Raw genomic sequence first — 25,377 nt, 5'->3', positions numbered from 1 at the left:
GCAGTCTAGTACATTCTATGTTTTTGTTGTTCTGTTCTTTCAGTCATGTCTGACTCTTTGTGACCCCACTTTGGGGTTTTCTTGGCTAAGATCCTGGAGTAGTTTGCTATTTCCTTCTCCATCTCTCCTCCATGGCTAGTGTTTATGTCATGGCAAATTCAAAGATAAAGAGGGAGGCTGAAATGAAATGCCCTGCCCCCCACCTCCAAAATGTCCCACAAACCCAGCTGGAGTCAAATATGCAAGTTGTCACAGCCACAGCCACCCTTAATCCTTCTAGCAAAACAAAGAATATTTGTTCTCAAATTGGAGGACCTTGGATGCAAATCTTACCCCTGACATTTACTACTTGTAGGATGTCAGGCATTTCATTTTAATGTCCCTGGGCCCTCAGTTTCCTCATCTATAAAATGATGGGGTTGAACTAGATGGCTTCCGAGGTCCCTTCCAGCCCTAGAGGAATATAGGTCCCCTAACCCTAGGCAGGCCCTTTCCTATTCTCTCTCTGATGGGTTCAATGATCCTCTCTATGAAGGACTCTGACTCTGCTTATCCAGCCCTAACCTCTCTTCTACACTCCAGTGTTGCATTATCAGTTGCCTCTAAGACATCTAGAAGTAGATATGCTGTAGATGCCTTTCAGCATGAGAGGAGGCCTGCACCGTACAGATGAGTCCAGAACTGAACTCATTAGATTTCATCCCAACCCTCTCTTGTCCCAAAGGATTAGTGTCAAGGGCATCACCATCCACCCAGGCTTACAACCTCACCTCATTCTTCATTCCCCATTTGCATTCACCTCACACTTCCAATCTATTGCTAAGTCCTGTCAGTTCAGTGTCCACATTATCCTCTGCATATCTCTCCTCCTCTCCATGCACGCAGGCTCCCGTCACCTCACTTCTCTAATACTGCAATAGCTTTCTTATTGATTTTCCTGACTCCGTCCCATAATGCATTCAGCAACCAAAGTAATCACCCTAAAGTACAGGTCTGCTGTGTCAGCTGCCCACCCCCCAGTAAATCCCAGCAGCTCCCTAAGTACCTCCAGTATAAAAGATGGAGGCCTCCATTTAGCTTATAAAGAAAGCCCTTCCTACCTCACCATTCTTCTCATACTTACTTCCCTCCACAGACAATGGGATTCCATGTTCCTGTCTCCATGTCTTGTTCTTTCTCTTCATCTGCCTCTTGGCTTCTCTGGCTTCCTTCAGGACTTAGCTCAAGTCCTCCTTTTTCCAAGAGGCCTTTCCTAGTCTCCCTCTTCATTTCAACCCCCACAGGCGCCCTTTCTCTGACATAGCTCCCACTTACACTACAGACTTTCATATGCACATAGCTATCTGCATGTTGTCTCCCTCATTAGAGCGTGAGCTCCTCGGGCGAAGAATGGGTTTTTACCTTTCTTTGTGTCCAGTACTTAGAACCTAACAAGCATTCAAATGTTTGTGGGCTAACTGAAAAATACAGATTTTCAACTTCCTTACATTCGGGCCTGTGGATAGATTTGAGAGGAGGTAAAAGACCTTAGATGATCCAGTGCCCTCAAGGGACAGATAGATATGATTCTGAAGGGCAGATCAGCCCTACAGTATAGTATTGCAGAATTGTAGGGGCACAAAGAAAACGATATTTATGGAAGAGCTCCATTATTCTCCCATAAATAACCAACAGATTGGCAATTGGCTCCCTGGAAAAGTCCAATCCCAAATTCTTTCTTCCAGAGCACTGCTTAGCAAACTAAGAAGTTGACACACTATCATAGGAACGAAAAAAGCAAAAAGAGAGAGCTATCAGGGACTCGCCTAGAGATCTGAGAAACCAACCATTCCATCCTGACTCCTACAGTCTAGGCAATATTGGAGAAATAACAGCAGAGTCTAATCCCAGTTCTGCCACTAATCAGCTGTGTGACTCCGGGCAATCTGTTTAACCTTGTTGAGACTCAGTTACTTCAACCACAAAATGGAAACAAAAACATATACTTCAGAGGGTTGTTTCTGGGATCAAAAGAGATACATTAAAACCATTTTAAGCACCATGCAATTATGAGGAATTGTTTTTAACCATTTTATCTGGCTCCAATCTTGGCATCAAGATTTTCAAGGTGAGAAGAGTTTGAAAACCCCATTTAAGCTCTGGAACCCTACCCCTAATCCCCCTCTCCAGGAGGGGAGACTGTGTCTCAGTTATACTTGTGTCTCCTTCAGGGTTTATCACAGTGTATTATACATAAATGGCATGGAACAAACATTTATTCACTTAGTGAATCTTGGAATCCTCAACCAAATGAGTGAATATGTTCTTACAGCCCAGTCTTTTGAGGGGGAAAGGAGTATGATGCCCTCCAAGCTCACTCCAGGTGCAGCCTTGTTCTTGGCAGTGATTGGAGATGTCTACCACATACTTCCCTATCCCCATAGAGGCTACTGAATCTGCCAGCAGCAGAGGGTCCAACTGTATCTATCATGGCGGAAATAATAATAACAATCACTCTCCAAGAGAAAAAAGCTGTTAAACTTGACTCAGAAAACAACAGTAGGAAGAATAACAAATGCTTTCTAATGAACCCAGAATCCCTTTCAGATTCATGGGTCCAGATTAGCGAGGCATATTTAACAAAGATGTGAGGGAAATTGGAAATACAAGAGGACAATAAAAGTCACATAAGAACTTGCTAAGACCTTCTGACTCCAGGTCAAAGGTCACTGGAATTATTCAGTATAAATTGACCAGTCAGTAAGCATTTATTAACTACCTACTATATGCCAGGCATTAGGCAAAAACAATACCTGCCTTGAAGGAGCCAACAATTTTTTTTTGAGCCGACAATTTAAAGAGGAAATCTATAAAGAGGAAAAAGCCAAGGTGAGGCTTAAATTAATGGAACTGTCTGAATCTATGATATCTTTTCTCTATCTTCACCAAAGAACATGGAGACTTGCTGAAACTATAGCATAAGGGATTTAGAAAGGTTAAAAGGTTATAAAGGAAGGTGTGGAGGCCTTTAAACATAGGAGAGAGTCTCTTCAGTTTGGGAGGTTCTGTTTGAAGCCAGGGGCTAAACTAGCTGGCCTATAGAGGTATCTTTGAGCCCTGAGACATATGGTATCCTTGCCACAAGTACAATCATTAAGAGTGTGAATGCAAAAATGTGGAAGTTCCTTTATGAAATGATCCTGAAAAACAGGAAAGACTTCATTCTAGTGGGCAGGGTACAGGCAGGTCTGTACTGGGTCATTAATTCAGTTCTGGACTCCTAAAGCTACCTGGCTATTCTGTGCACTTTCAGGGTGATAACAAAACAGTGGAATGGGCTGTCAGAAGAAAGCAGAGAAGTCTTCATCCCTGGAGCTTTTTATGAAGATGATGGTACTGGATGATCCTTTGAGATCCCTCTTCCACTTCTGTCTGGTGATTCTATGAGTGACCTAGGAGCTGTTCATGAGTATTGACAAAACAGCAGACTACCAAAAATGTGTATTCCATCAATACCAATTACTGTGGGATACGAAATGTCATTATACTTTGATTAGCTCCACTATTATTTTTCTAAAACTGTGCCAGGAAAAAGGGAACTAGAAACTCTTTGGGCAGAATCCTTTTGGGAACTTCAAAATATTCCCAAACTCATGATTCTTAGAATCCTGCCCAACTATGAATGAAACCTACAAGTCAATGGTTTCTATTGATTTAATTTCCTTTCTCTCTCACTGACTAGATATCTGTCATGATGGGCCAAAAAATTAAAATGTGATGAAAATTAGTCACATGATTTCTTTTGAACTGGAAATAATCTCTTGGGTGAGTGCAATTTTTGGCTTTCAACTAGATTAAATTGAAAATAACGTATTTCAGATTTGATTCTTAATTATCCAAGAAAAGTCACCTAAACATGTTTTCCTACAATGACTCAAAGTCTACCCTGCAATACAACTAGTTCCAAAGTTACCAACAAGGTTACTTTTTTCCTACTGCTCTGACCATTCATCTTCAGTCTCTTTGGCTGATTCATCTTTCTGCTCCCATACTTCAAGAATGACCATTCCCACTCTCCCTTCACCGTCCCCAAGGCTCAGTGCTTGGTCTTTTTCCCTCTCTAATACTTCCCTTTAATCTTATCTATTCTGGTGATTTCAATGATCCTTTTTTTTTTTTAAGTGAGGCAATTGGGATTAAGTGACTTGCCCAGGGTCACACAGCTAGTAAGTGTTAAGTGTCTGAGGCCGAATTTGAACTCAGGTACTCCTGACTCCAGGGCCGGTGCTCTATCCACTGCGCCACCTAGCTGCCCCAATGATCCTTTTTTTTAATGCAGATAATTCCAACATACCTCTGTGCAGATTGGAGTTCTCTTCAAACCCAATCAGACCCAAACTGAACTCATTTTTCTCTCTCTCCATGTCTGCCTCATGTCCCAGATTCCTTATCCCCTGACCCCACTCCCCACCTCAATGAACAAACTTGAAAGCTCATCATACCAAGATCAGTTAAGTAATGAGGAAAGTTTAGGTTGGAGAAAAGAAGATTTGGAAAAACATGATTTCTGCCAAAGTATTTAAGGGACTATCCTTTGAAAGAGGGAGTGAATTTATTCTGCTATGACTTAGAAGGCAGAAGCAGAAGCAAGGGGGTAAAAATGGCTATGGGGCAGATTTCAACTCAGTGGAGGGGAAAACCTCTTAATAAAAGGAGCTTTTCAGGGATGAAAGAGACTGCCTCAGGAGGGAATTGTCCACAGTCTTTAAGCCAAGGTTGCAGAAGAGACTCTTGTTCGAGAATGGGTTGAATTTGTGCTTAATGTGAGGAAATACCCCTCTGGAATCAGATTCACAGAGTCTCGGAGCTGGAAGAGACTTCAGAGAGGACCTGCCTGCTGATTCACCTTATTTCTGGGTAGATGGCTCTCGGCTCTAGCATCCCTTTCCTCAGCTCTGGTCTTTGATCAACAATCACCCTTTTTCAAATTCAACACGTCCCAAACTGGACCAAGTAGCTATCCTCCAGAAATGTGACTCTCTTCTTAATTTCCCTATTTCTTTAAAGGGCACCACCATCCTTTTAGTTATCTGGGTCAGAAACTTCCATCGTCCTTGACTTGCCTTTTATTCACGCTATCCTCATGCCCAATCAGCTGCCAAGTGCTGCTGTTCCTCTCTCTATGTCACATTCCACGCTTTCCTCTTCTCCCCACTCCCACAGTTACTGCCCTCTTTCAGGAACTCATCACTTCATTCAGGACTACTGCAGTGACTCCCCAATCCATTTCCTTCCCCCTTCTCTAACCCACCATCCATGGAGCTGCCACAGGGTCATTCCTAAAGCACAGCTCCAGCCACAGCGGCCCCCTCCCGCTACCATCTTCTCAAGCATTTAAAGCTGGTCACAGGTAGCTCCAGGCTACCTTCTCGGATTCCTACATGCTGCTGTCCTTTACACATTTGTTGCCCACACGTCCGATCTCTCACTTCTCTGTGCCCTGTCCCTGGGATGCACCTCCTCTTCTTCCCCTTTGCCTTTTAGGTTCTCTTGCTTCCTTCAAGGTGTAGCTCTAGAGTCATCTCCTCCATGATGCCCTTCCCAATCTTTGGGGGAGGGGGATGAAAACGAATGTCTTCCCCCAGCCCCCAACCAACCCCCAAGCACTTCATATATATTTTGTATTCACTCATCTAGATTTCCTTCCAGGAGAATGTAAAATCCTCCAAGGCAGAGATTGTTTCATTGTTTCATTTCTACCTTTGAATCTCCAGCACCCAGAATGAACCTGGAACATCATTTCTTACTGAATGAATGAACAAATGAAAATTCAATCAATTACTGCACCCTATTGATTCTACATCCACAATAGCTCCTGCATCTTCCTGTTCCCTCCTCTTTATTCATGTTGCTGTCACACCGGTCCAGGACTTCATTACCTCTTTCCTGGACAAGTTAAAAGCATCTGAACTGAGTTCACTGCCTCAAGCCTCTGTGTCTCTGATCCTTCCTTCTTCACAGAGATGCCAAAACAATGTTCCAGGTCTTACCATGCCACTCCCCTTCTCAAAACACCTCCAGTAGCTCCTGTCACCTCCAGCATAAAATACATACATGTCAGCCTGGCATCAAAGGGCCGAGCCACCTTTCCAACCTTATTTCACAAAGTCCACCATCACATATTCTAATTTCAGCCAAATTAGACTACAATTGTTCCTTGATCTTGCTTGCCCCTCTCCTGCCTCTGTGGATTTTTACAGGTTTCCCTCATGTTGTGAGTTCTGGCCGCTAAAATTCCTCTTCTCCTCCCGACCCTAGCTCAGGTTCCACATCCTTCCTGAAGTGCCTCCTAATCCATCATCTCAAAGGCATCTCATCACCTTCAACTACTCCAGCTGTGTTTTGTCTGGATCACTAGTTTACCTTGACCAAGCTCTACCTCATATCACAGTTACTTATGCACTTGTCTCACCCCCCCCCCCATTAGACTATAAGTTTCATGGAGGCGGGAACTATGTTATAGTGCTTTTTAATCTTTGCATAACCAGCACTTAGCACAGTTCCTTGCACATAGGAGACAGTGAATGTTTCTTAAATTTAATCAAAGACTTCAGAACGTCATTGTTCTGGATGCAAGAAGAAAATCTCTTCTTTCTTCTGTTGGTGTATGGGACAAAATGCTATACAAAACCAAGATGCTGCCTTAAAAGCAACTGGCCAAAATATACCAGAATGCTCCTTCGAACGACTCCCACACAGCAGGGTATGCAAGAAAAGCCTGCTTGAAGCACAAATTGAACAGCAAACACATACAAAATGCAAACATCAGACAAGCAGAGAGATATAACTGAACAATGACAGCTAATGTCAGATTTGGTGTTGACCAAGAAAGGAGAACTGACATCTCCAGCCTAGGGTCACCTGAAGGAAGTGCAGAATCTTACCAACAATATTTTCTGCATGCTAAAACATACCTATTCCTCCTTCCACCTCCACCTCCCTGAGGATGATCAGTCATTTCAGCGAAATGAACAATGCTCAGGTCCATGGAATAAGCTGAAAGACACCCCCTAGATTATCAAACCTAATACAAGAAAACCCACCTGCACTGAACAAATTCATCATATGCCAGAATGTCAATGCAAATCAAAGCCAATGAGCAAGTTGGTGATGCTTCTGCCAAGAACTTTAGAATAGGGCAGCTAGGTGGCACAGTGGATAAAGCACCGGCCCTGGATTCAGGAGGACCTGAGTTCAAATCCAGCCTCAGACACTTGACACTCACTGGCTGTGTGACCCTGGGCAAGTCACTTAACCCTCATTGCCTTGCAAACAAAAACAAAAAACAAACAAAAAGAACGTTAGAATATTAAAACCGAAGGAGGCAAGTTTAACTAGATTCCTGTCCACAGAAATTTCAAGTAAAGTCTTCTCTTTGTAAACACTGAGATTCTAACCTTTGCTCTCAAGTCTTCCTTACTCCCAAACAAAGAGAAACAACAAATGATACTTTTCTCCTATACCAAGATTTTAAATGAGCAAATATGAAAGGTCAGAATGTGGAGTTGGTGGTTAAATAAGTTAGCTCAAGGCACTGGAGTGAAGTTATTCCTTCAAACAATGGAATGTGGCTAGCCAGCCCTCATGAGCAGAATAGTTCTGATTAAATAACCAAAAAGTTAGAACCAGCATTGTTTCATGATGAATGGAATGCTCTAGGTCCCAGAAAAAGGATGCTATAATAAAGAAGCTGAGATTTGGGGGTCCCTGTCAGGTCCTCAGAAGTCTCCTAACTGTTTTGTTGTAGTTCTGGCCTTCAACATACCCTGTGCCAGCTCTGATGAAGGGCCATGACAGGAAGAGAGCCAGGTGAAAGCTGAGACACCTACAATCCCTCTGAAGTGATGTGAAGAAAAAGACTCTACCCTTGAGGCAAGAACTCTCCTTCGGAGCCCGCTGTGAAGCTGGAGTCAAAAGGACTTAGATTTCCTGGCAGGCCCAATTACTCTTAACTGTGCTCTATTCAGACAAGGGAGATGAGCAGCATCCTAACAGGGAGAGGACGACAGACTCAGGGGGATGAAGTATGATGAATAAGTTAGAAATCTGAGCAGGGAGGAGCAAGGTTTCCATATGGATGCAGTCCGATTCATTCAAGCAACAAGCACCCTGGCTTTCTCTAATCCCAGTTTTCTACTCAATGTGTTCAACTATAAGATAGGTGTAATCATTCTAGTCTTTTCTACGTTGTGCAAAGGTACCAAGGATGAAGTGGCAACTGTCAACGGTTTTCATAAATGAAGGTGACAGAAAAATATAAAACTCTTAAAATCATGTGGTCAAAGGTTAAAGGTTTAGCATCAGTAAAATCTTTTAATACACTGAAGAAAACAAAAGGTGTTTTGGTTTGTAGGAGGGGAGACAAATAGAGCAGTTGTGTTACTACTTTGTTAAATTGAGTATATTAAAAAATAGATGTAAGAGTTCACAGTTTCTCGTACAACACTCTTTTGTGGTCTATGGAAAAATGTTTATCAGTTAAGTTCACACTAAAAAAAAATAACATTTAACTACATAGCTAAACAGGAGATGGAGACTCACAGTCAAAATAAGCATACTGAAAGTTTTCCTATAATCTTCCCACCCTGGTTAGCTATACAAATGCAGTTTTTAGTTTCATTCTAGAAGAGAAGGTTTCAGATCACAAAAACAAGTTCTTCTTGTTTCTTACAACTGCCTCACAGAGTATGCTGGGGAAAGTGAGCAGGAAACACAAGAGCACATTTAAAAGGAGTAGAGGGAGCTGGGATAGTCCTAAGGAAAAATGCTAAGCATTCTGAGAACTAACTAAGGAGGGTAGGGGAGAGGCAGAATGGAGAAAAAGAAGGGAAGAAGCCTTTATTAAGTGCCTACTTACTATATGCCAGGCATTATGCTAGGCACTTTACAAATATTATCTCATTTGATCTTCACAACAATCCATACTATGAGGTAGGTGCTGTTATTACCCCCATGTTATAGTTGAGGAAACAGAGATTAAGTGACTTGCCCAGGGTCACAGTGTCTTCGGCTGGATTTGAATTCAGGTCTTCCTGACTCCAGGCCCAGTGCTCTGTCTACTGTGCCATTAAGATAAAAAGTTAAAATGCAAGCCCCTGGCTTTAATGAGATGGTTCCAGAATGAATCACAGGATTCACTTGAAATAAATTTAAAGTGATGATTAAATCTCAACTGTTTGAGCTTCTTGCCAAAACAGAAAAACTTCTAAGGACTTAGTAAAAGACCCCTCATTGCTGTCAAAAGCTTCATTCTGAATCCACCAACCACTCTCACTCGCTGGTCCTTTTCATGCCACCAATTTTAAATAGAAACAGTCAGGTCCCTAAAGGCATAAGTGACTTCATGAGGGCCCAACCACTACCATTCTCCTCACAGAACCCCAGCTCTACTGTAGCCCCCTTTCCAGTGCAATTTGATCTTCTATGAAAGTGCTGGGAGAAGGAAAAGCAGGTTTCCCAAGTCACTAATGAGGGTAAAAGCCAAGCCAAGCAGGGCATCTGATTATTCTATGCTTACCAACCCTCTTCTCCAACAGCTATAGATACCACAGCTAATACAGAAGATCTTCTAAAAAACTGCTGAATATAACCCAAACTGACCCAACTTGACATAACCAGTAGGCATTTTACATTAGTAGTTTAGCAAAAAAATGATAAAATCTCCTTCACTGAATCAGAGGAATAGAAAATAAGATGACTCCTCCCACTTCATCCCCCAATCTTTATGGCTTATTAAGATACACTATTATCATGAGGCAATAAATATAAAAGAAATCAGGCAAAATTACCAACAGGATTTTCAATTGGCTTTGTTCCAAACCTGCCCCCCCCCAACCTCCAGTGGAATCCATCATTTCCTCACCAGTCTTTACTCATTCTCTCTTCATACTATCCTTCAGACTCACTCTATTCTTTCTTCCATCTCTCTTTCTACTTGCACTGAAGTGTATCTCCCAGAACTTACCTTGGATTTTTATAGTTCCTATTACCCTTTTCTAATGGAGATTTTTTGTTTGTAAGTGAACCCTAAACATGGACTGTGTTCTATTATTTCAGTGAAATAAGTAACACTAGAATGAAGAGGGTAGGGCTTATTAAAATTAAGGTAGACTGGGGTAAACATTTTCACCAACTCCAAGGTTCTTAAATTTGTCAACAGGACTGGCTTAGATAATCTGTGTTAGTCTCTTTGATTCAATGATTCTATTATTATTATTATTAACAATAATAATAATAATAATAATAATGTGATTATGTGAATGAACATTCCATGAGCAAAGGAAACAGTCAAAGCAATAGTCAATGAGCAAAGCCACAGGAAGCCTATCAGTTGCAAGCAATGGAATGATGGTCAATGTTAAAATGCTCTAATTCCACAAGGACAAGAAGCAAATATCTTATTCCCAAAGAAAAGTTAGTTTTAAGGCAAGTTTACAAATATTCTAAGTTCCAAGTGTTTCTCAAGAGCATGCTTTAAAAAAAATTGCATATAGCAGTAGAGATATCTCCCAGAGCACCCTGCAACACCCCCATCCCCAGTCCCAGTCAGCCTGGATGGTGCAGCGGGTGCATGGCTGGCAAGTAAAGTGCAAGAGCCATGTCAGAGACCTTCTCCTGGCAAAGTCATGCATACTACCAAGCGTACAGTCAAATGTGCATGTGCCATTTCAGAATGTGGCAAATAGGGAAGTGGGGGAAAGGAGAAAGGGGTCCAGAAAAAGGAGCTGTTGGGTTTAAAAGTTCTCACCTGGAATTACAGAGATAGTTTTCAAAGCTCGGAGAACCCTGAATGTTCTCAGCGCTGAGACATTGCCCAGGTCCACAAACTCTGTCACATATCTGCAGTAAGGGAGGTCACACACAAAGACAAATGACAAATACACACACCAAAATAAAAACCAAAACAACAAGCACAACAAAACAAAAGGTACAGAACGTCACAGCAGGGCCCTACCCCAACACCTAACACCAACCCCAGGACGCCTTACCTGGGATTACTGAAATAGTTTTCAAAGCCCTCAGTACCCTGAAAGTGCGCAGAGCTGAAACATTGCCTAGGTTTACAAACTCTGTTATATACCTGCAGAATCAAACCAGAGGTGACTTGTAATAGTACCACCAGGCAAGGTATTGGGAACAGGGGGAAGGAGGGACTGATACTAGGATTTTATCTTTTGCATTCTTGGAAAGGAAAGAGATTAAAACTGTAAACACAAGTTAAACCACATTAGGGAAGAAACAGTCAGGAAAGGAGAGCCCAGCACTAAAAAGAATTTTGGAGCTTTGGAGGAATAGAAGCATCCAGGTTAGTGGGGCTTTCTCCTGGCATCAGCCCTGTGCTTTTCTTGATCAGAATTATTTTCTTTTCTGCTCTTTTCTTTCTAAAATGAATTTAAAAGGGAGACAGAAAGAAGAAGGGGCTGGAGCCCTTGCAAACACCTTTATATCAAGCTGGGGGCTTCTCTGACAGCTGACAACAGCAAATCCTTTACCCAGGGACTGGGGATGTGGCCACAGACAAAGGTCTAATCTTTGACACATGAAAGTGGTACAGTGGAAAACCCCAATCAGGGTGTAAGGGTACAAGCTCATTTTATCACCCAGCTATGCTTCATTTAAAATTTTGTATTTTAGTTATAGCATTTGTAGAGCACTTTAAGGTTAGCAAAGTGTTTTACAATGATCATCTCATTTGACCCTCACAACAACTCTGGAAGGCAGGAGTGATTATTATCCCCATTTTACAAATGAGGAAACCGAGGCAGACTGAAGTTAAGTGACTTGCCTAGGGTCACACAGCTAAGTGAATATCTGAGGCTGGATTTGAATTCAGGTCTTCCTGACTCCAGACCCAGTGCTCTAACCACTGCACCACCAGATTCCTCAGCACACATTGCCTATCTGCTTGGAAATGACAACATGGCTTGTATTGCTGAAAATGAGGTCCAAGGATGCCAGATGAAAATACAAGCCAGTGTACATTTTCAACAGTGGAAATACATTAGTAACCTCAATACAAAAGAAACTCAGCCACCCAGGCCTCTGGTGAAGGGGTCTCATTCATCATTCACATTTTCTCACATCACAGCAAGGGCATATAAGCACTCTACCTACATGAGTAACAGACACAACACCCCCTGTATGCCACCCTGCTTCCCCACCTCCCTCCCAACACACACTCCAGGAAAATCAAAAGCTGGAAAGAAAAAATAAAATCCATTAAATATTTTCCATGGTCAGTTCAGTTTTTCAAGGAAATGCCTTTTCAGTGATAAAGTAACACTATCACTCGGTGCACCAGACACACAGGAATAAGAAGCAGCATTGGTCTTGAGCAAGAAATATTCCAAGACCCTAAAATATGGCTAAAATAATCAGTCCCCTCCATTCTGGAGGCAACAACAGGAACCAAAAAGTCTCTTCCTCCTTCAGGAAGTGACTGGTTTGAGATTTGTGGGTTAGGATCTTGCCCCTTGAAAAATCCCCAGCATCTCCTCCCAGGCTTCCTGGAAACATACATAACAAAACAGGCTCAGGAAACTACCCCTCGACCCCCCTTTCCCAGGCCCTCTACCCTCCTCCCCCACTTCCAAGCCCGCTACACAAACTCTGGGTCCTCACCAAGGGCCCCTAGCGGTCAGGAAGGAAGGAAAAGAGAAATGAGTGGGGAGGTAGAGTGGAGTCTTCTTCACTTGATCTGTCTGGGATTGGGGGAGTATCCAGACCACGTTCTGTGTTCACCCAGGCAGAGCTGCTGCATATGCACTCAGCCACAACCACACGCATGTGCCCCCCAACACACTCATGCACAAGAGGTACAATCACATCTAGAACAACAACGGAGTAAACAGGAAACTTACGCCATCATAATGACGCTGAAATCTAACCAGTTCCATGGATCCCGTAAAAATGTAAAGCCGTCTATGCAGAAACCTCTGGCAATAATTTTCACAAGTGATTCAAATGTATAAATCCCCGTGAACGTGTACCTATCACAGAAACAAGTACATTGAGGACCATGTCTGTTTTCTTTAACAGACAGAAGAAAAAAAAAGAGTCGGCCATTTCAATGAACATTCATATAACTTAATCCCTTCCACCCCAAAGAGTTGAAGGAGTAACAGGCATAAAGGAGAACTCAGATATTACAAGCCAAGGGCTGTGGTACAGCTGCATGTCCCTGGGGAGATATGCTGCTTTCCAGGGATGCTGCAAGTACCGTGGCTCCAAACTCAGGAGAGGAAGCAGGCACCAAAGCTACTTTGGCCTTTAGGGTGAGAAATGGGCATCTAATTATAGGAAGAAAAAAGTATGGGAAGAGACCCCCCATATAATGGGCAGTAAGAGGCAGAGGAATAGAAAGGGAGCCAAAAGGAGACTGGCGGGCCACAGGTAAGGACAAGGGTTGGGGGTGCAAGTGTAGTTTGCTGAATCTTATTGCCTTTTAATTTTTATTTTTTCCTAAGGAACTTAGAACACTGCAAATATCTTACCAATCATCACCTTCCCCTGTGAAATAGCAAAGAGGTAAGAGCCACTTCCTTGTCCTTGAAGGAGAAATTGAGATAGATAATAAATAAGAAAGAAATAAGTTACTTACTCCACATTCTTTGACCAGTCTGGAGGGTTACTAAAAGTCATGAATACACAGTTGGTCAAAATAGTGCACATAATGATCATGCTAAATACTGTAGCGAGCCGTCAAGGAAGAATCCATGAAAGCAGCTGTATTCACAATGCACACACCATCCCACGGTACATCATGACATCCAATCAATCATTCAAGAGGCTGCAGAAGTCTGACCAAGGCAGGATAACTATAGGTCATAGGGCACCAAAAGCCACCACATCACACATTCATTCAACACCTAACCAGGGCTTGAAAAGAAGGCCACTTCCTTCTTCAGATAGGGCCCAAAGTCATCCTGCTCCCTTTTGGTAGATCCCTGCCCCCCTCACCAACCTGGATACTGTAATGATTGGAATGATGCCACCTACTGGAGACTTGCTGTGGGAAAGCTCCACCATGAGGAAAATGCCTCAGAGGGCAAGGCCATGCGGCTTTTCTTTGGCGTCAGGAAGTGACATTTGCTCATGGGTGCTGTCTATCAAGGCTACCAGCCAATCAACTTGAGGAGCCTCCTATTTTCTGGGAGGAGAGAATAAGGAGGAAAGAGGGCCTGCGCGGAGAGCTCTTGCTCTTTTGGGTTCTGGACTTGATGGTGGTGGTGGCGGCAGAGGACTTCACAGGAAATTTGAGGACAGATAGGAATGCCAGGCTGTTGGAATTCTGTTCTCAATCTTTTTCTTTCTATTTTTCAATAAACCCTTAAAAACCTAAACTCGTTTTTATCAGTGATTTTAGTCAGTTTCCCCCAAAACTGGGAGAACAGATTAGAATCCACATTTAGAATCTTAAATTACACAATACACTATGTGGGAATCTAGGAAAAGGAAGGGGAAAAAATCCACTAAATGCCTTACAAAGTGCGATGATTCAAATTGTCTTCCAACTCTGAATGGCAAATCATCACTAAACCATATCAGCCCACCCATCTGCCCTTCCTGTGAAAGTTATTCAGGTTAAAAGGCTAAGCAAACCTGGGCTCTTCACTATCCATTTACAATGAACTGCTCACCAAGGGCAGGTGGTTATTGGTAGGGCTGAGCATGGTTAATTGTTTACATTTTTTCCCTGAAAACATATTTCCTATGTAGAGCTTTTGGAGTGAGTACACAGGTCTTGAAGAGTTGAATAGGGTCTGAAGGGGAAGCAGGGCCCAAGATCCCTCCAGCTCCCGAGTATGGAAATACCTGCTAGAGGCCTGTAAGCTAAGGATCTCAAAAATATCTGTATCAGTAGGAAACCCTCAAGTCTGAGGAATGTTGATAATTTTAGAAGCACCCAGGACCACACAAGGGTATTAAGTGCCTGCAGTGGACACCGTAATCCAATCAAGGGCTTTTTCCAATCCTTTTCTGGCCCATGGCTACCAGGAAAAGGTCTCTGAATCCGCTCAGATTTAAATTCAGGTTAGCAGCCAGAGTGTTACCAAAAGTATCCAAGCTGTCATTTTAGCAAGCATAGAAACTGCTGCTTCCCATTTTATACAAGCTGATTTTTTTTCCTGTTCATGGCTTTCTCTATCTTTTGTTTTTCTGCTACGAGTGTGGGTTTTTTCTTTTCTGAAAGATTAAATCTACTTCCAACCTACTTCTCCCAGGAGGCATGACAAAAAATGAGGAGGTTGGTCTGAATGACCTCTAGGGTTGCCCTCCCAGCTCGCGCTCTCTGACCCTGTGGAAAAGTTATTTGGGAGCAGGGAAGAGAGAAAACCCTATATGCTGCTGCTGCTCCTGCAGCTAGGAAGGGAGAACACACTGAAGTCTTTCTCCCAGAATAAACTTTCCTAGGGCTTATCTCTCCTTTTTTTGTTTTTGTGTTGTGTCGTTCAGTTGTGTCTGACTCTACACAACCCCGTTTAGGATTTTCTTGGCCAAGATACTGGAGTGGTTGGCCATTTCCTTCTCCAGCTCCTTCTACAGATGAGGAAACTGAGGCAAACAAGGTGAAGTGACTTATCCAGGGTCACATAGCCAGTTAAGTGTCTGAGGCCAGATTTTGAACTCATGTAGATGAGCCTTCCTGACTTCAGGCCCAGCACTCTCTCCACTATACCACCTAGTTGCCCTCTTCCCCTACTAATCAATATCAATCCAAAGATTATTTTATTATTTCTGCTGCTTATCTCCAAAGAATAATTAAATGAAAGCAGCTGAGCAACTTCTGGTTTTATTGGACTAAATTGCCACTAAATCTCTCATCTTATCTTGCTGGAGACAAGGATAACATCTTCTGGAGCACCTGACGGGAAACCCTGGACAAAATTGTCAGTCCCAGTTAAAACGGTCCCATTTAAAATGGTGAGAATGATAATGACCATAAAAATAGGAAGCATCTATGTGAAGCCACTAATCCTTTTACTTAGGTTTTCATATTTGTCTTTGATCTTTCTATATTAATAATTTAAGGCAAATAAGAAATGCTTTTCCCATTTTTAAGGTTACTGAGACAAATGACTTAACATTATACAGTTCCTTATGTTCAAAGCACAGCACATGCCCAAAAGGATGCACATTCCCCAGAAATCTACATCTTCTAAATTCAGTCTTCAAGAAATGAGAAAATCAAGGGAGCTTGAAGTGAGAGTGCCACCAATGCTCAGTCTTAATATTTTCAGAAAAGGATATGAATGTATCAAAATTTTAATAGCTATTCTTCTCAACAGGTTAAAAGGACTTAAAATGTACAAGGCAGGTGTGGCACTAAATCGAAAGAGTGTTTTCCCTCTGTTTAGTACTACAAAGGTCTGTGAAGAAAGAAAAGAGAAAAGAATTATTAAAACATTGTTGTTAACACAAAGCATAAATATGAAAGCCATAGTACTTTTATAGACAGGGTCTCAGCAAAAACAATTTTTCCCCTCAAATGGCTTCCTTTGGCAAGAATGTCTTATTAACCCAGCATTCGCCCCTTCTCTTCCTCACTCCTCCACCCTCCTATTCCCCACCAATATTGTGCCAAACAGTTCTGGCATTTTATAGCAAAGCTTCTTAAACTGGGGGTCCTGACCATATATGGGGTCGAGTAACTGAATGTGAGAGTCATGAAAAATCTGGCCACAATCAAAGGATGTGATGCCTATCTTATAGACCTATATACCCAGGGTCATGTAAAAATTTCTCAGCTAAAAAGGGGTCACGAGAGGGAAAAGTTTAAGAAGCCCTGATTTAATCTAGCTCCACGAACCATTGTCATTTATATGAACCATTCTACAAGTCAAATCAGTCTCTTTATTGTCTTCCATTTATGCCTCATCTCTCTTGAGAGAATATAAGCTTCCTGAGGTCAAGAATTGTTTTATTTTTCTTTTGGTATATCCAGTGCCTAGGAGAAGAAAGGAAGGGAGGGAGGCAGGAAAGAAAAAAGGAAGAAAACAAGCACCTACTATATGCCAGGCACAGTGCTAAGTGTTTTACAAATATTATCTCATTTTATCCTCACAACAGCCCTGGGAGGCAGGTGCTGACATTACTCCCATTTCACAATAGGTATTTAATAAATGCTTATCAATTGATCCTGCCACCCCTAGCTGAAATGCCCTCTTGTTTGCATGCTCCCTTTTATTCTTTGTCTCATGTGTGTTAGAGTCTTTGAAGGCCAGGGGCCTATCTTATATAGGGTATCCCAAAAGTCTTAGTGCCGTTTTAAACTATTAATACTTTTGGGACACTTTATGTTCTCTTGTATCTTCCTTCCACAGTGGCTCGCATAAAGGCTAAACATATTACTAGGCATTCAATAAACAGACATTGGCTATTTGCTGATTTGTGTGTGTTCCTTTCATACTTGCCATAGAAATTTGACAGATCTCCGTCATTCTCACCCAGAAAGAGAATCACGACGATTACTAGGCACTCAGCTTCCTGGCCATGTTCATTCTTCCAGTACCAAAGGCTTGAATCTTTGACAATTTTTGTTGCAACATTTTTCAAACACCAGGAGACAGCACACTGTGCATTTCCCACCCTAGTTTATGCTACAGGGCAAGCATTATAGAATCATAAGATCTGGAGCCCAAAGGAAATACTAGAGATAATCTAATTTAACCTCTTCATTTTACAGATGAGCAAAATGAGACAGAGAGAGGTTATTTGTTCAAGATCATACAGGTTAAGTATGATATCAATCTTGAGGAAAGAGAGAGAGAGAGGGAGAGAGAGGGAAAGAGGGAGGGAGGGAGAAGCTTAAAGACTTGCTAGGAAGCATAGCGAGAAATCAAACAGCACAGACACAGACTATGGCAGAACCACAGCTATACTCGATGCCACATATGTCCAAAGCGGATGTCAGTCTTCTCAAGGTAACAATCAGAACAGGACTTTCCCCAAGATCCCCTCTTTAAAGCATTTCTACTCCCCCTTATGTTTCTATAGCAACTCTCTCTGAGGAGCTCCCAGATATTTTTATTAAGGCCTCATTCACCCTCATGACATTACTGTGCAGCATGGATGAAGCAATGATTATGAGACTCAGATTCCCAGGGCAGGAAGGAACTTTAGGGATCATCTTAGCCCAACACTCTAATTTATTGATGAGCCCATTTTACTGAAGTTCAGAAAGGGCGAGTAACCATATTTATTGCCCACCTGGCTATAGTCCTTTGGCCTTCTCATCCTGCCTCTCCTCCAGAACCCCTCTTCAACTTCCTTTTGTGTGCCATCTTCCCCCCCATTAGATTGTAACCTCTTTTTGGGTAGGAACTGTCTTTTTTATAATTAAGCAAGATGCTTGGTATATAGTAGGAGCTTAATAAATGGTTACTGACTAACTCACTGACTTGCCCAAGGCCACACTCATTTTAAGGAAGGAATACATGAGCTGGGAAAAAGGAAAAAACCCCACTCCTCCAAGGCAAGAAAACAAGAAAACTAAACCCAGGCCCCGGAGATTCTCTGCAGCACTCATAGAGCTGGGGTGGAAAGTAATTCTCCAATAATATTGTCCAAGACTTATTTATCAAAGCAGAAGAAAGGCACAGTTGAGTGGGGTTCCACTCAAGCCCATCTCTGCCCTTCTCCTTTACAAAAGGAACTACCACAGAATTCCATTAAGTTGAAGGTTATCTTAAACTAAATGAAGTCACTTAAATTATATAAATTTAATTTATACAAAACTTATTGGGGCAGCTAGATGGCGCAGTAGATAAAGCACCGGCCCTGGATTCAGGAGGACCTGAGTTCAAATATGGTTTCAGACACTTAACACTTACTAGCTGTGTGACCCAGGGCAAGTCACTTAACCCCACTTGCCTCACCAAAAACAAATAAACAAACAAACAAACAAACAAACAAAAAACCTTATTAAGAATACATAACATGAACAAAGCTAGGCACACACAGATTAATACAGTTACTGTATTAGTAGTAAACTTCCTAAAGTTTTGGGACTACTACATGTTCCTTAAATAGTGTGATGAAATAATGGGATTTAGCAGATACTCAAGTGAGAGTGACTGACTGCTGATTAAGCCTACTTCAAGTTAACTGGATTGTAATCACACCTGGCTATCCCTTAAGAAGGTATTGTTCTCAGAAGCTAGACTGTGAACTCAGCTTGAGAACACCTTCAAAACCAATGGATTTGGATGATGCCAACCAATCAGCTTGAAGCAGTGTGTAAGGACCGCCTCTGTTCCAGACCTATAAAAAGCTTCCACAATCAGCTTGCTGGAGAGTTCCTGATTAAAGCAGGCTCTTGGAGGAGGACGTGAGGAAGAACTCAACTAGGCTGGAACTCTAGGCTAGATTTTAAACATCACAATAGAGAGACAAATGTTTGTGAATTTGTCACTGACTAGCTCTGTGGCTTTTAACAGGTGACTTACTCTATTTGGAACTCAAAATCATCACCTGTGAAATGAGGGTCTCTACCTAAGGACATCATTTTAAAAAAAGAAAGGTTCTGGGGGCAGCTAGGTGGCGCAGTGGATACAGCACTGGCCCTGGATTCAGGAGGACCTGAGTTCAAATATGACCTCAGACACTTGACACTAGCTGTGTGACCCTGGGCAAGTCACTTAACCCTCACTGCCCTGAAAAGGGTTGGGGGGAAGAAATTGACATTTTGGGACAGCTAGGTGGCACAGTGGATACAGCACTGGCCCTGGATTCAGGAGGACCTGAGTTCAAATCTGGCCTCAGACACTGGACAATTACTAGCTGTGGGGCCCTGGGCAAGTCACTTAACCCCAAGTGCCTCACCAAAAAGGGTCGGGGGAGAAAGAAAGGTTCTTTTATAGGCCAAAATATTTATAGCAGCACTTTTTGTGGAAGCAGAGAACTGGATGTAAAATAGATATCCATTGAGTGGGTAAACAAATTATGGTATAAGAATGTCATGGAATATTATTGTGATGAAATAACAAGCATGATGAATATAGAGAAGCATGGAAATCTGTACCCGTGAACTGATGTGAAATGAAGTGAAGTGAAGTGAGCAGAGGCTGGAAAACATCCACAAAATGACCATACGATGTAAATAGAAAAAACAACCACAAAACAATAAAAAATGAATGTTGAAAAATTATAAAGAACAAGCCTGGCCCCAAAGAAATGAGAAGATACCTCTATAATGCCAGATTTTTAAAGCACTGATTGATCTTGCTGAAGTTTTAAAAATGTTCTTCCTATTTTTCTTTTTAAAAATTCTTTGTTTCAGAGGGTTGAGTCTATGAAAAGAAGAATCGAGAGGGATACAGGATGTGGAATCTAGGCAATGTGAAAATGAACTATATTTGTAAAAAAGAACGAGAGCATCTGAGTAGAAGACTATGGGCTTTTCTAGCACAAATATTCTTTTGTTAAAAAAAGTTCTGCACAGCCCTACAATTCACAGACCTGCAGAATTTGAGAACTGGGAGGGAACCTGAGCAACCATCTAGTCCAACAAATAGAAAAAAAGGAATCCCCACAGTGACATATCCAACAAGTGACCATGCAGCCTTTGTCTGAAGACCTCTAATGAAGGGGATGCCAAAATAGGTCACAGCAGCCCGTTCCATTTTGGGGCAGTTGAAATTGTTAGCAAGCTTTTCCTGATATCAAACCTAAATATGCTTCCTTGCAAATTCCATCCATTTCTCCTGGCAGATTTCAGTGGGACTAGAACATCCCTCCTCCTAAAAGCTATAACCCTCTTCCTGCAGCCCAAGAGATCACACTTATCATATCACATGGCTATTACTGAGTCTACAACTAAATGTCCAGATCTTCTTCACACCAAATGCAGTCTAAGTACGCCTCTTCCATATTTTTCTTTTGAAGTTGATTGTTTTGTACCCAAGTAAAAGACTTCACATTCATCCCTATGGGGTTTCATCCTACTAGTCCAATGCTCTAGCTTGTCAAGAGCTTTTTGGGTCCTGACTGTCATCCAGTGCATTAGCTACGCCTCCTAGTTCTGTGTCAACTGCAAGTCTGGTGATAGCACCCTCTATATCTTTATGATAGTACTGACCAAAATGTTACACAGCATTTTTCCAAGCACAGCTTTCGGGGGTACTTCAATGGAGATCTCCTGCCACACTTACACAACTGAAAACTTTTGTTCTCATCTAGGTCACATCTCTCCACCTTCTCAATAAGAAGAGGATGAGATCCTTTATCAAGTTGAAATCTAGGTAAATCATATCCACAGCATCTGCTAATTCTGTCCAAAAAGGAAATGAGGTTAGTCTAGTGTGCCTTGTTCTTAATGAGGCCTTGACAGCACTTTGTAATCACCCTTCCCTTTCTAGATGTTCACCAACTATCTCTTTAATGATTCGTTCTTGATTTCTCCAGGAATTGAAGGCAAGCTCACTGGCCTATAGTTCGCAAACTCTGTTCTTTTCCCTTCCTTGAAAATTGTTTGCCCTTCTCCAATAGGGTGCTACTTTTTTCATTTCCTAAGATCTTGGGGTTTTTGTTTTGTTTTTGTTTGTTTTTTTAGTGAGGCAATTGAGGTTAAGTGACTTGCCCAGAGTCACACACCTAATAAGTGTTAAGTGTCTGAGGCTGGATTTGAACTTAGGTACTCCTGACTCCAGGGCCAGTGCTCTATCCATTGCGCCACCTAGCTGCCCCTATTTCCTAACATCTTTCACCTATCACTGACAGTGGTCCAGAAACCATTGCTTTCGGGAGCTAAAGATAAAATTCATGTCAAGTGACACGAATTCATCTCTCTTGCAACATCCTTACTTATCACGAGCATCAACTCTTTGTTTATCCCATTTTGTTCTGTCATTTCCCCTGTAAAGGCCCACTCTCCTTGAAGGGAAAACAGAAACAAAAGAACTGCCCTGCTTTCTTTCTGTTGTCGGTTTTCATTTTCCCATCGGCCCCAAGCAAATGGGAGATCCCTCATCCTCCCTTTTCTACCAATATACCTTAAAAAATAAAAACAACCAATTACTTTTGTGTTGTCTGTAGGTTCCTACTAATTTGGATGTCCCAGCTACTATTCTTCTTCCTTCTTTGTGCCTCTTCTCTATAGTCTCTAACTGTGGGCATAGACACAGGTATTATTTTTCCTAGCACTTTATTGATCTTCTTTTTCCTCCCAATACACTTAAAGAAACAAAGAAATCATCTTTGTCTTTAGTTTCACTTAGCAGCCTCAGCTGACCCCAAACTCTAGCATTTGGGGCACTATTTTAACAGGACTCGAGGCCCTGATCTCATATTTGTTTTTTGTTACCCAGCCTTCCTTCCAGCCTCTGAACATTTATTTTAAAAATCTAAGCTGATTAGTGAGTTCCTTGTGCATCCAAATCAGTCTCTTCAGTCAAATGCTATTTTTCATCCTCGGTAGAATTGTTTGTGTCTTCAGAATTTCATCTCAAACATTTCCTACTGCTCCTGGGCTGACTTCTTAGGAAGCATTTTACTCCATCGCACCCTACTTATCTTTCCTCTGCACCCTTGGAAATCTGCTCTTCTAAAACACAGGACTCATGCCATAGTGTGCCCAGATTTTTTCTACTCTCAAATTCTCCCCCCTTGTCAGTTCCTCTATCTGGTAGTTAATCTTCCAGAGATGAACCCCATTTAACTTGGGGAGACTAGTCATCAGTTAACAGCTTTAATGTTTTTTTTTTATTTTTTAAAATTTTTAAAAAATTTTTAGTGAGGCAATTGGGGTTAAGTGACTTGCCCAGGGTCACACAGCTAGTAAGCTTTAAGTGTCTGAGGCCGGATTTGAACTCAGGTACTCCTGACTCCAGGGCCGGTGCTCTAACTCAAAGTCTGCCACAGCATAGGCATAACTTTTAAAAACTCAGGGTTACCTACACACCACAATGAGGTATCAAAGTAGGACTTCAGTGGAAGAAGAAGATAGTACAAGTAGTATTATTCCCATTTTACAGATGAAGAAACCAAGATTCCTAAAGGTTAAGTAGGTTCTTCCAGGTTACTCACCATGTCTTCTGACTACAAATTGAACTTGGTCAAGGCCAGAATGTTTAGTTCTACTTTCATTGTAGTAAGGGACAAGCACTGCATCTATATATATAGTGTGCATGTTTGATTAATGACTATAATCACTGTTAAGAGGCATCATGGCATAGTGGAGAGCAAGCCCACCTTGGAGTCAGAAAGACATGGATTCAAGTCTCATCTCTATCACATATTGACAGTGTGACCCTGGTCAAGTCATTTAACTTTAACAGCACAACAGGAAACAATTTCTTCACCAAGTGTTCCCTATACCAATGAAATCACAAGTTCAGACTTCCACCCCTCCCCACTCAAATCACTTTTAAACTTCTGGGATGGATCTAGGGGGGAACAATCGCTCTTTTAGAGCTCTGGGTAGTTCTCCAATACTAGATCCATCAGAGCCCAGATGGCTGTAGGAGGGATTTCAAGCCTTTGATTCCTGTGAGAATACTTCTAAAGCAAAAATCAGTCAGTTCCCACGGAGCACAATAATAATTTACCTAATCTGACTTAAATTACATCTTTGTGATGTAAATGAGTTAAAAGGGAAATTGAAATCAGATTGTGGCTTGGTGCCCAAGGGAAAATATCAATTTCTAACAACAACCACTGAATGCCTTAGAGCACAAGGCCCATTATAGAGCTATTGCAATATCACTTAAGTTATGGCATGAAGTATTAATAAATCTGTTGTACCAGTATAAAATGAACCTTCTGAAAAAGTCTAGGCTTTTCATTTCTAATTAGTGGTATCAGACTGGGAGCACACAGTTCAAAGGCAACCCTACTATTAATACAAGGGAAGAAGTTATCTCTGCTATGTCTACCTACAATTAGGGAAAAGTCCAGTTTGTGTTTGTTGGAGGGGGGAGGGGGAAGAACAGAATAGGGCATTGGTAAGAGGCTCCTCCAGATTAGTTCTGTCTGATTGCTGCTTATATCCTTCATGATATAAGAGAAGTAGGTTAATGTGGGAAGGTGGGTAGTATTAATGCTTGTTGTCTATTAGCAATAAGCAAGCACCTTCTGTCTATTACTGTGATTAACAAAGCTATTGCCTTTCTCCAGGTATAATGCAGAGATGACTCCAGATATGAAGATAAGATCTATGTTTAGAGCTATTTATCACAGGCTGCCTCACTCTGGAAAAATGGATTGCCAGGGAAGAAGGCCAATCCTGGGTCTGGAGACTGATTCTTGAGGGTGCACTTATTTATAGAAAGGAAGCTTCTGTCCCAAAGCTGGAGAATAGAAGGGATGACAAGAGTTGTCCCATACCTAACTACCAGAATCAACTGGCCATTCACTTCTTAGTAAATGGCCAACTAGATGATGCATACATACATACATACATACATACATACATATATATCTATATATCTCTCTCTATATATATAACTAAATAACTACATTAAAAATTCCACTGAATAGTAAAGCAGAGTATAATATAAAAACTAAACTGATTCTACTTTGGTTAGCCAAATCATTCTCCTGTCTAGAAGTCTGCCACTGGCCTAAAGCCATCACTAGGTAGAGCTATCTTGCCAAAAATAACTCTGTCACCTGAAAAAAAAAAATCCTCGGGGCCTTCCTTACATCTAGAATTGCCTTCAAAAGCACTAGTCAGGTTGAAAAGCCACATCAGATCTGATGGCAAGTTTTATTTCCATGGCACCTAATGCCTGAGAGAAATATTCAACCAGAGCAATACATGGAAAGGGAATGGAAGAATTTTTCCCAGGTTCACCTATTTGAATAATTTAAGTCAGTAATTTTCAGATGCTTGAATCAATTTTAGTAGTAGGTCAGAACAAAAGACACCATTACTTGAAATCAGAAAAAAAAACAAAGAAGGATTTCCATAGTTCATTTGGAGAAATTATTAAATGGGATGCTTATCCACAAGCCTTATGAGGCCATTGTCAGCTCTGCAAAGCCTCCCATCTCTTTAATGCTATTTTGCCAATCCTTTTTTCTGCCCTCGCCAAATGCCGAAACACATATCAACAAAAAGTTATCTTTGTGAAAGTTGTTGCTTCACTTATATCCACGAGTCCTTACGAGTACAAGTCCATTACAGAACTGCTCTGGCAACAATAGTGTTATTATCAACATGGCTCTATGTTCACTGGCAGCAGGTTAAGTAGAATTCTAAAAGATTAAGTCCTGATCAATTTAATACTGCCATCAGTGATCTGAAAGGACTAAAGGACTCCTAATATTATTAAGTTAGGTGATCTGCCTAGTAGAACAAGGGGAAAGGATTAAAATTCACATTGATCATGACAAATT

The 25,377-nt window shown here is 41.6% G+C and overlaps 1 protein-coding gene across 5 annotated transcripts in view; it reads right to left on the bottom strand.

Moving 5' to 3' along the window:
• SCN8A (sodium voltage-gated channel alpha subunit 8) overlaps positions 1 to 25,377 on the bottom strand; it is a 199,973-nt gene that overhangs the window by 87,986 nt on the left and 86,610 nt on the right. For 4 of the 5 annotated variants that reach the window (XM_043968390.1, XM_043968392.1, XM_043968391.1 and 1 more), the window contains exons 3-6: positions 16,291 to 16,409; positions 13,640 to 13,729; positions 12,900 to 13,028; positions 10,787 to 10,878 (exon numbers count right to left, since the gene is read on the bottom strand). The exons of the other annotated variant lie outside the window; for it this stretch is intronic. In XM_043968390.1, the coding sequence (XP_043824325.1) occupies positions 10,787 to 10,878; positions 12,900 to 13,028; positions 13,640 to 13,729; positions 16,291 to 16,409 (430 nt within the window). The remainder of the gene's footprint in view (positions 1 to 10,786; positions 10,879 to 12,899; positions 13,029 to 13,639; positions 13,730 to 16,290; positions 16,410 to 25,377) is intronic. 5 annotated transcript variants of the gene reach the window in all.

This window comes from Dromiciops gliroides, chromosome 5, assembly GCF_019393635.1.
Source record: "Dromiciops gliroides isolate mDroGli1 chromosome 5, mDroGli1.pri, whole genome shotgun sequence".
NCBI lineage: Eukaryota > Metazoa > Chordata > Mammalia > Microbiotheria > Microbiotheriidae > Dromiciops > Dromiciops gliroides.
The sequence above is the reverse complement of the archived record's forward strand: the minus strand, read 5'-3'. Positions and strand labels throughout refer to the sequence as shown.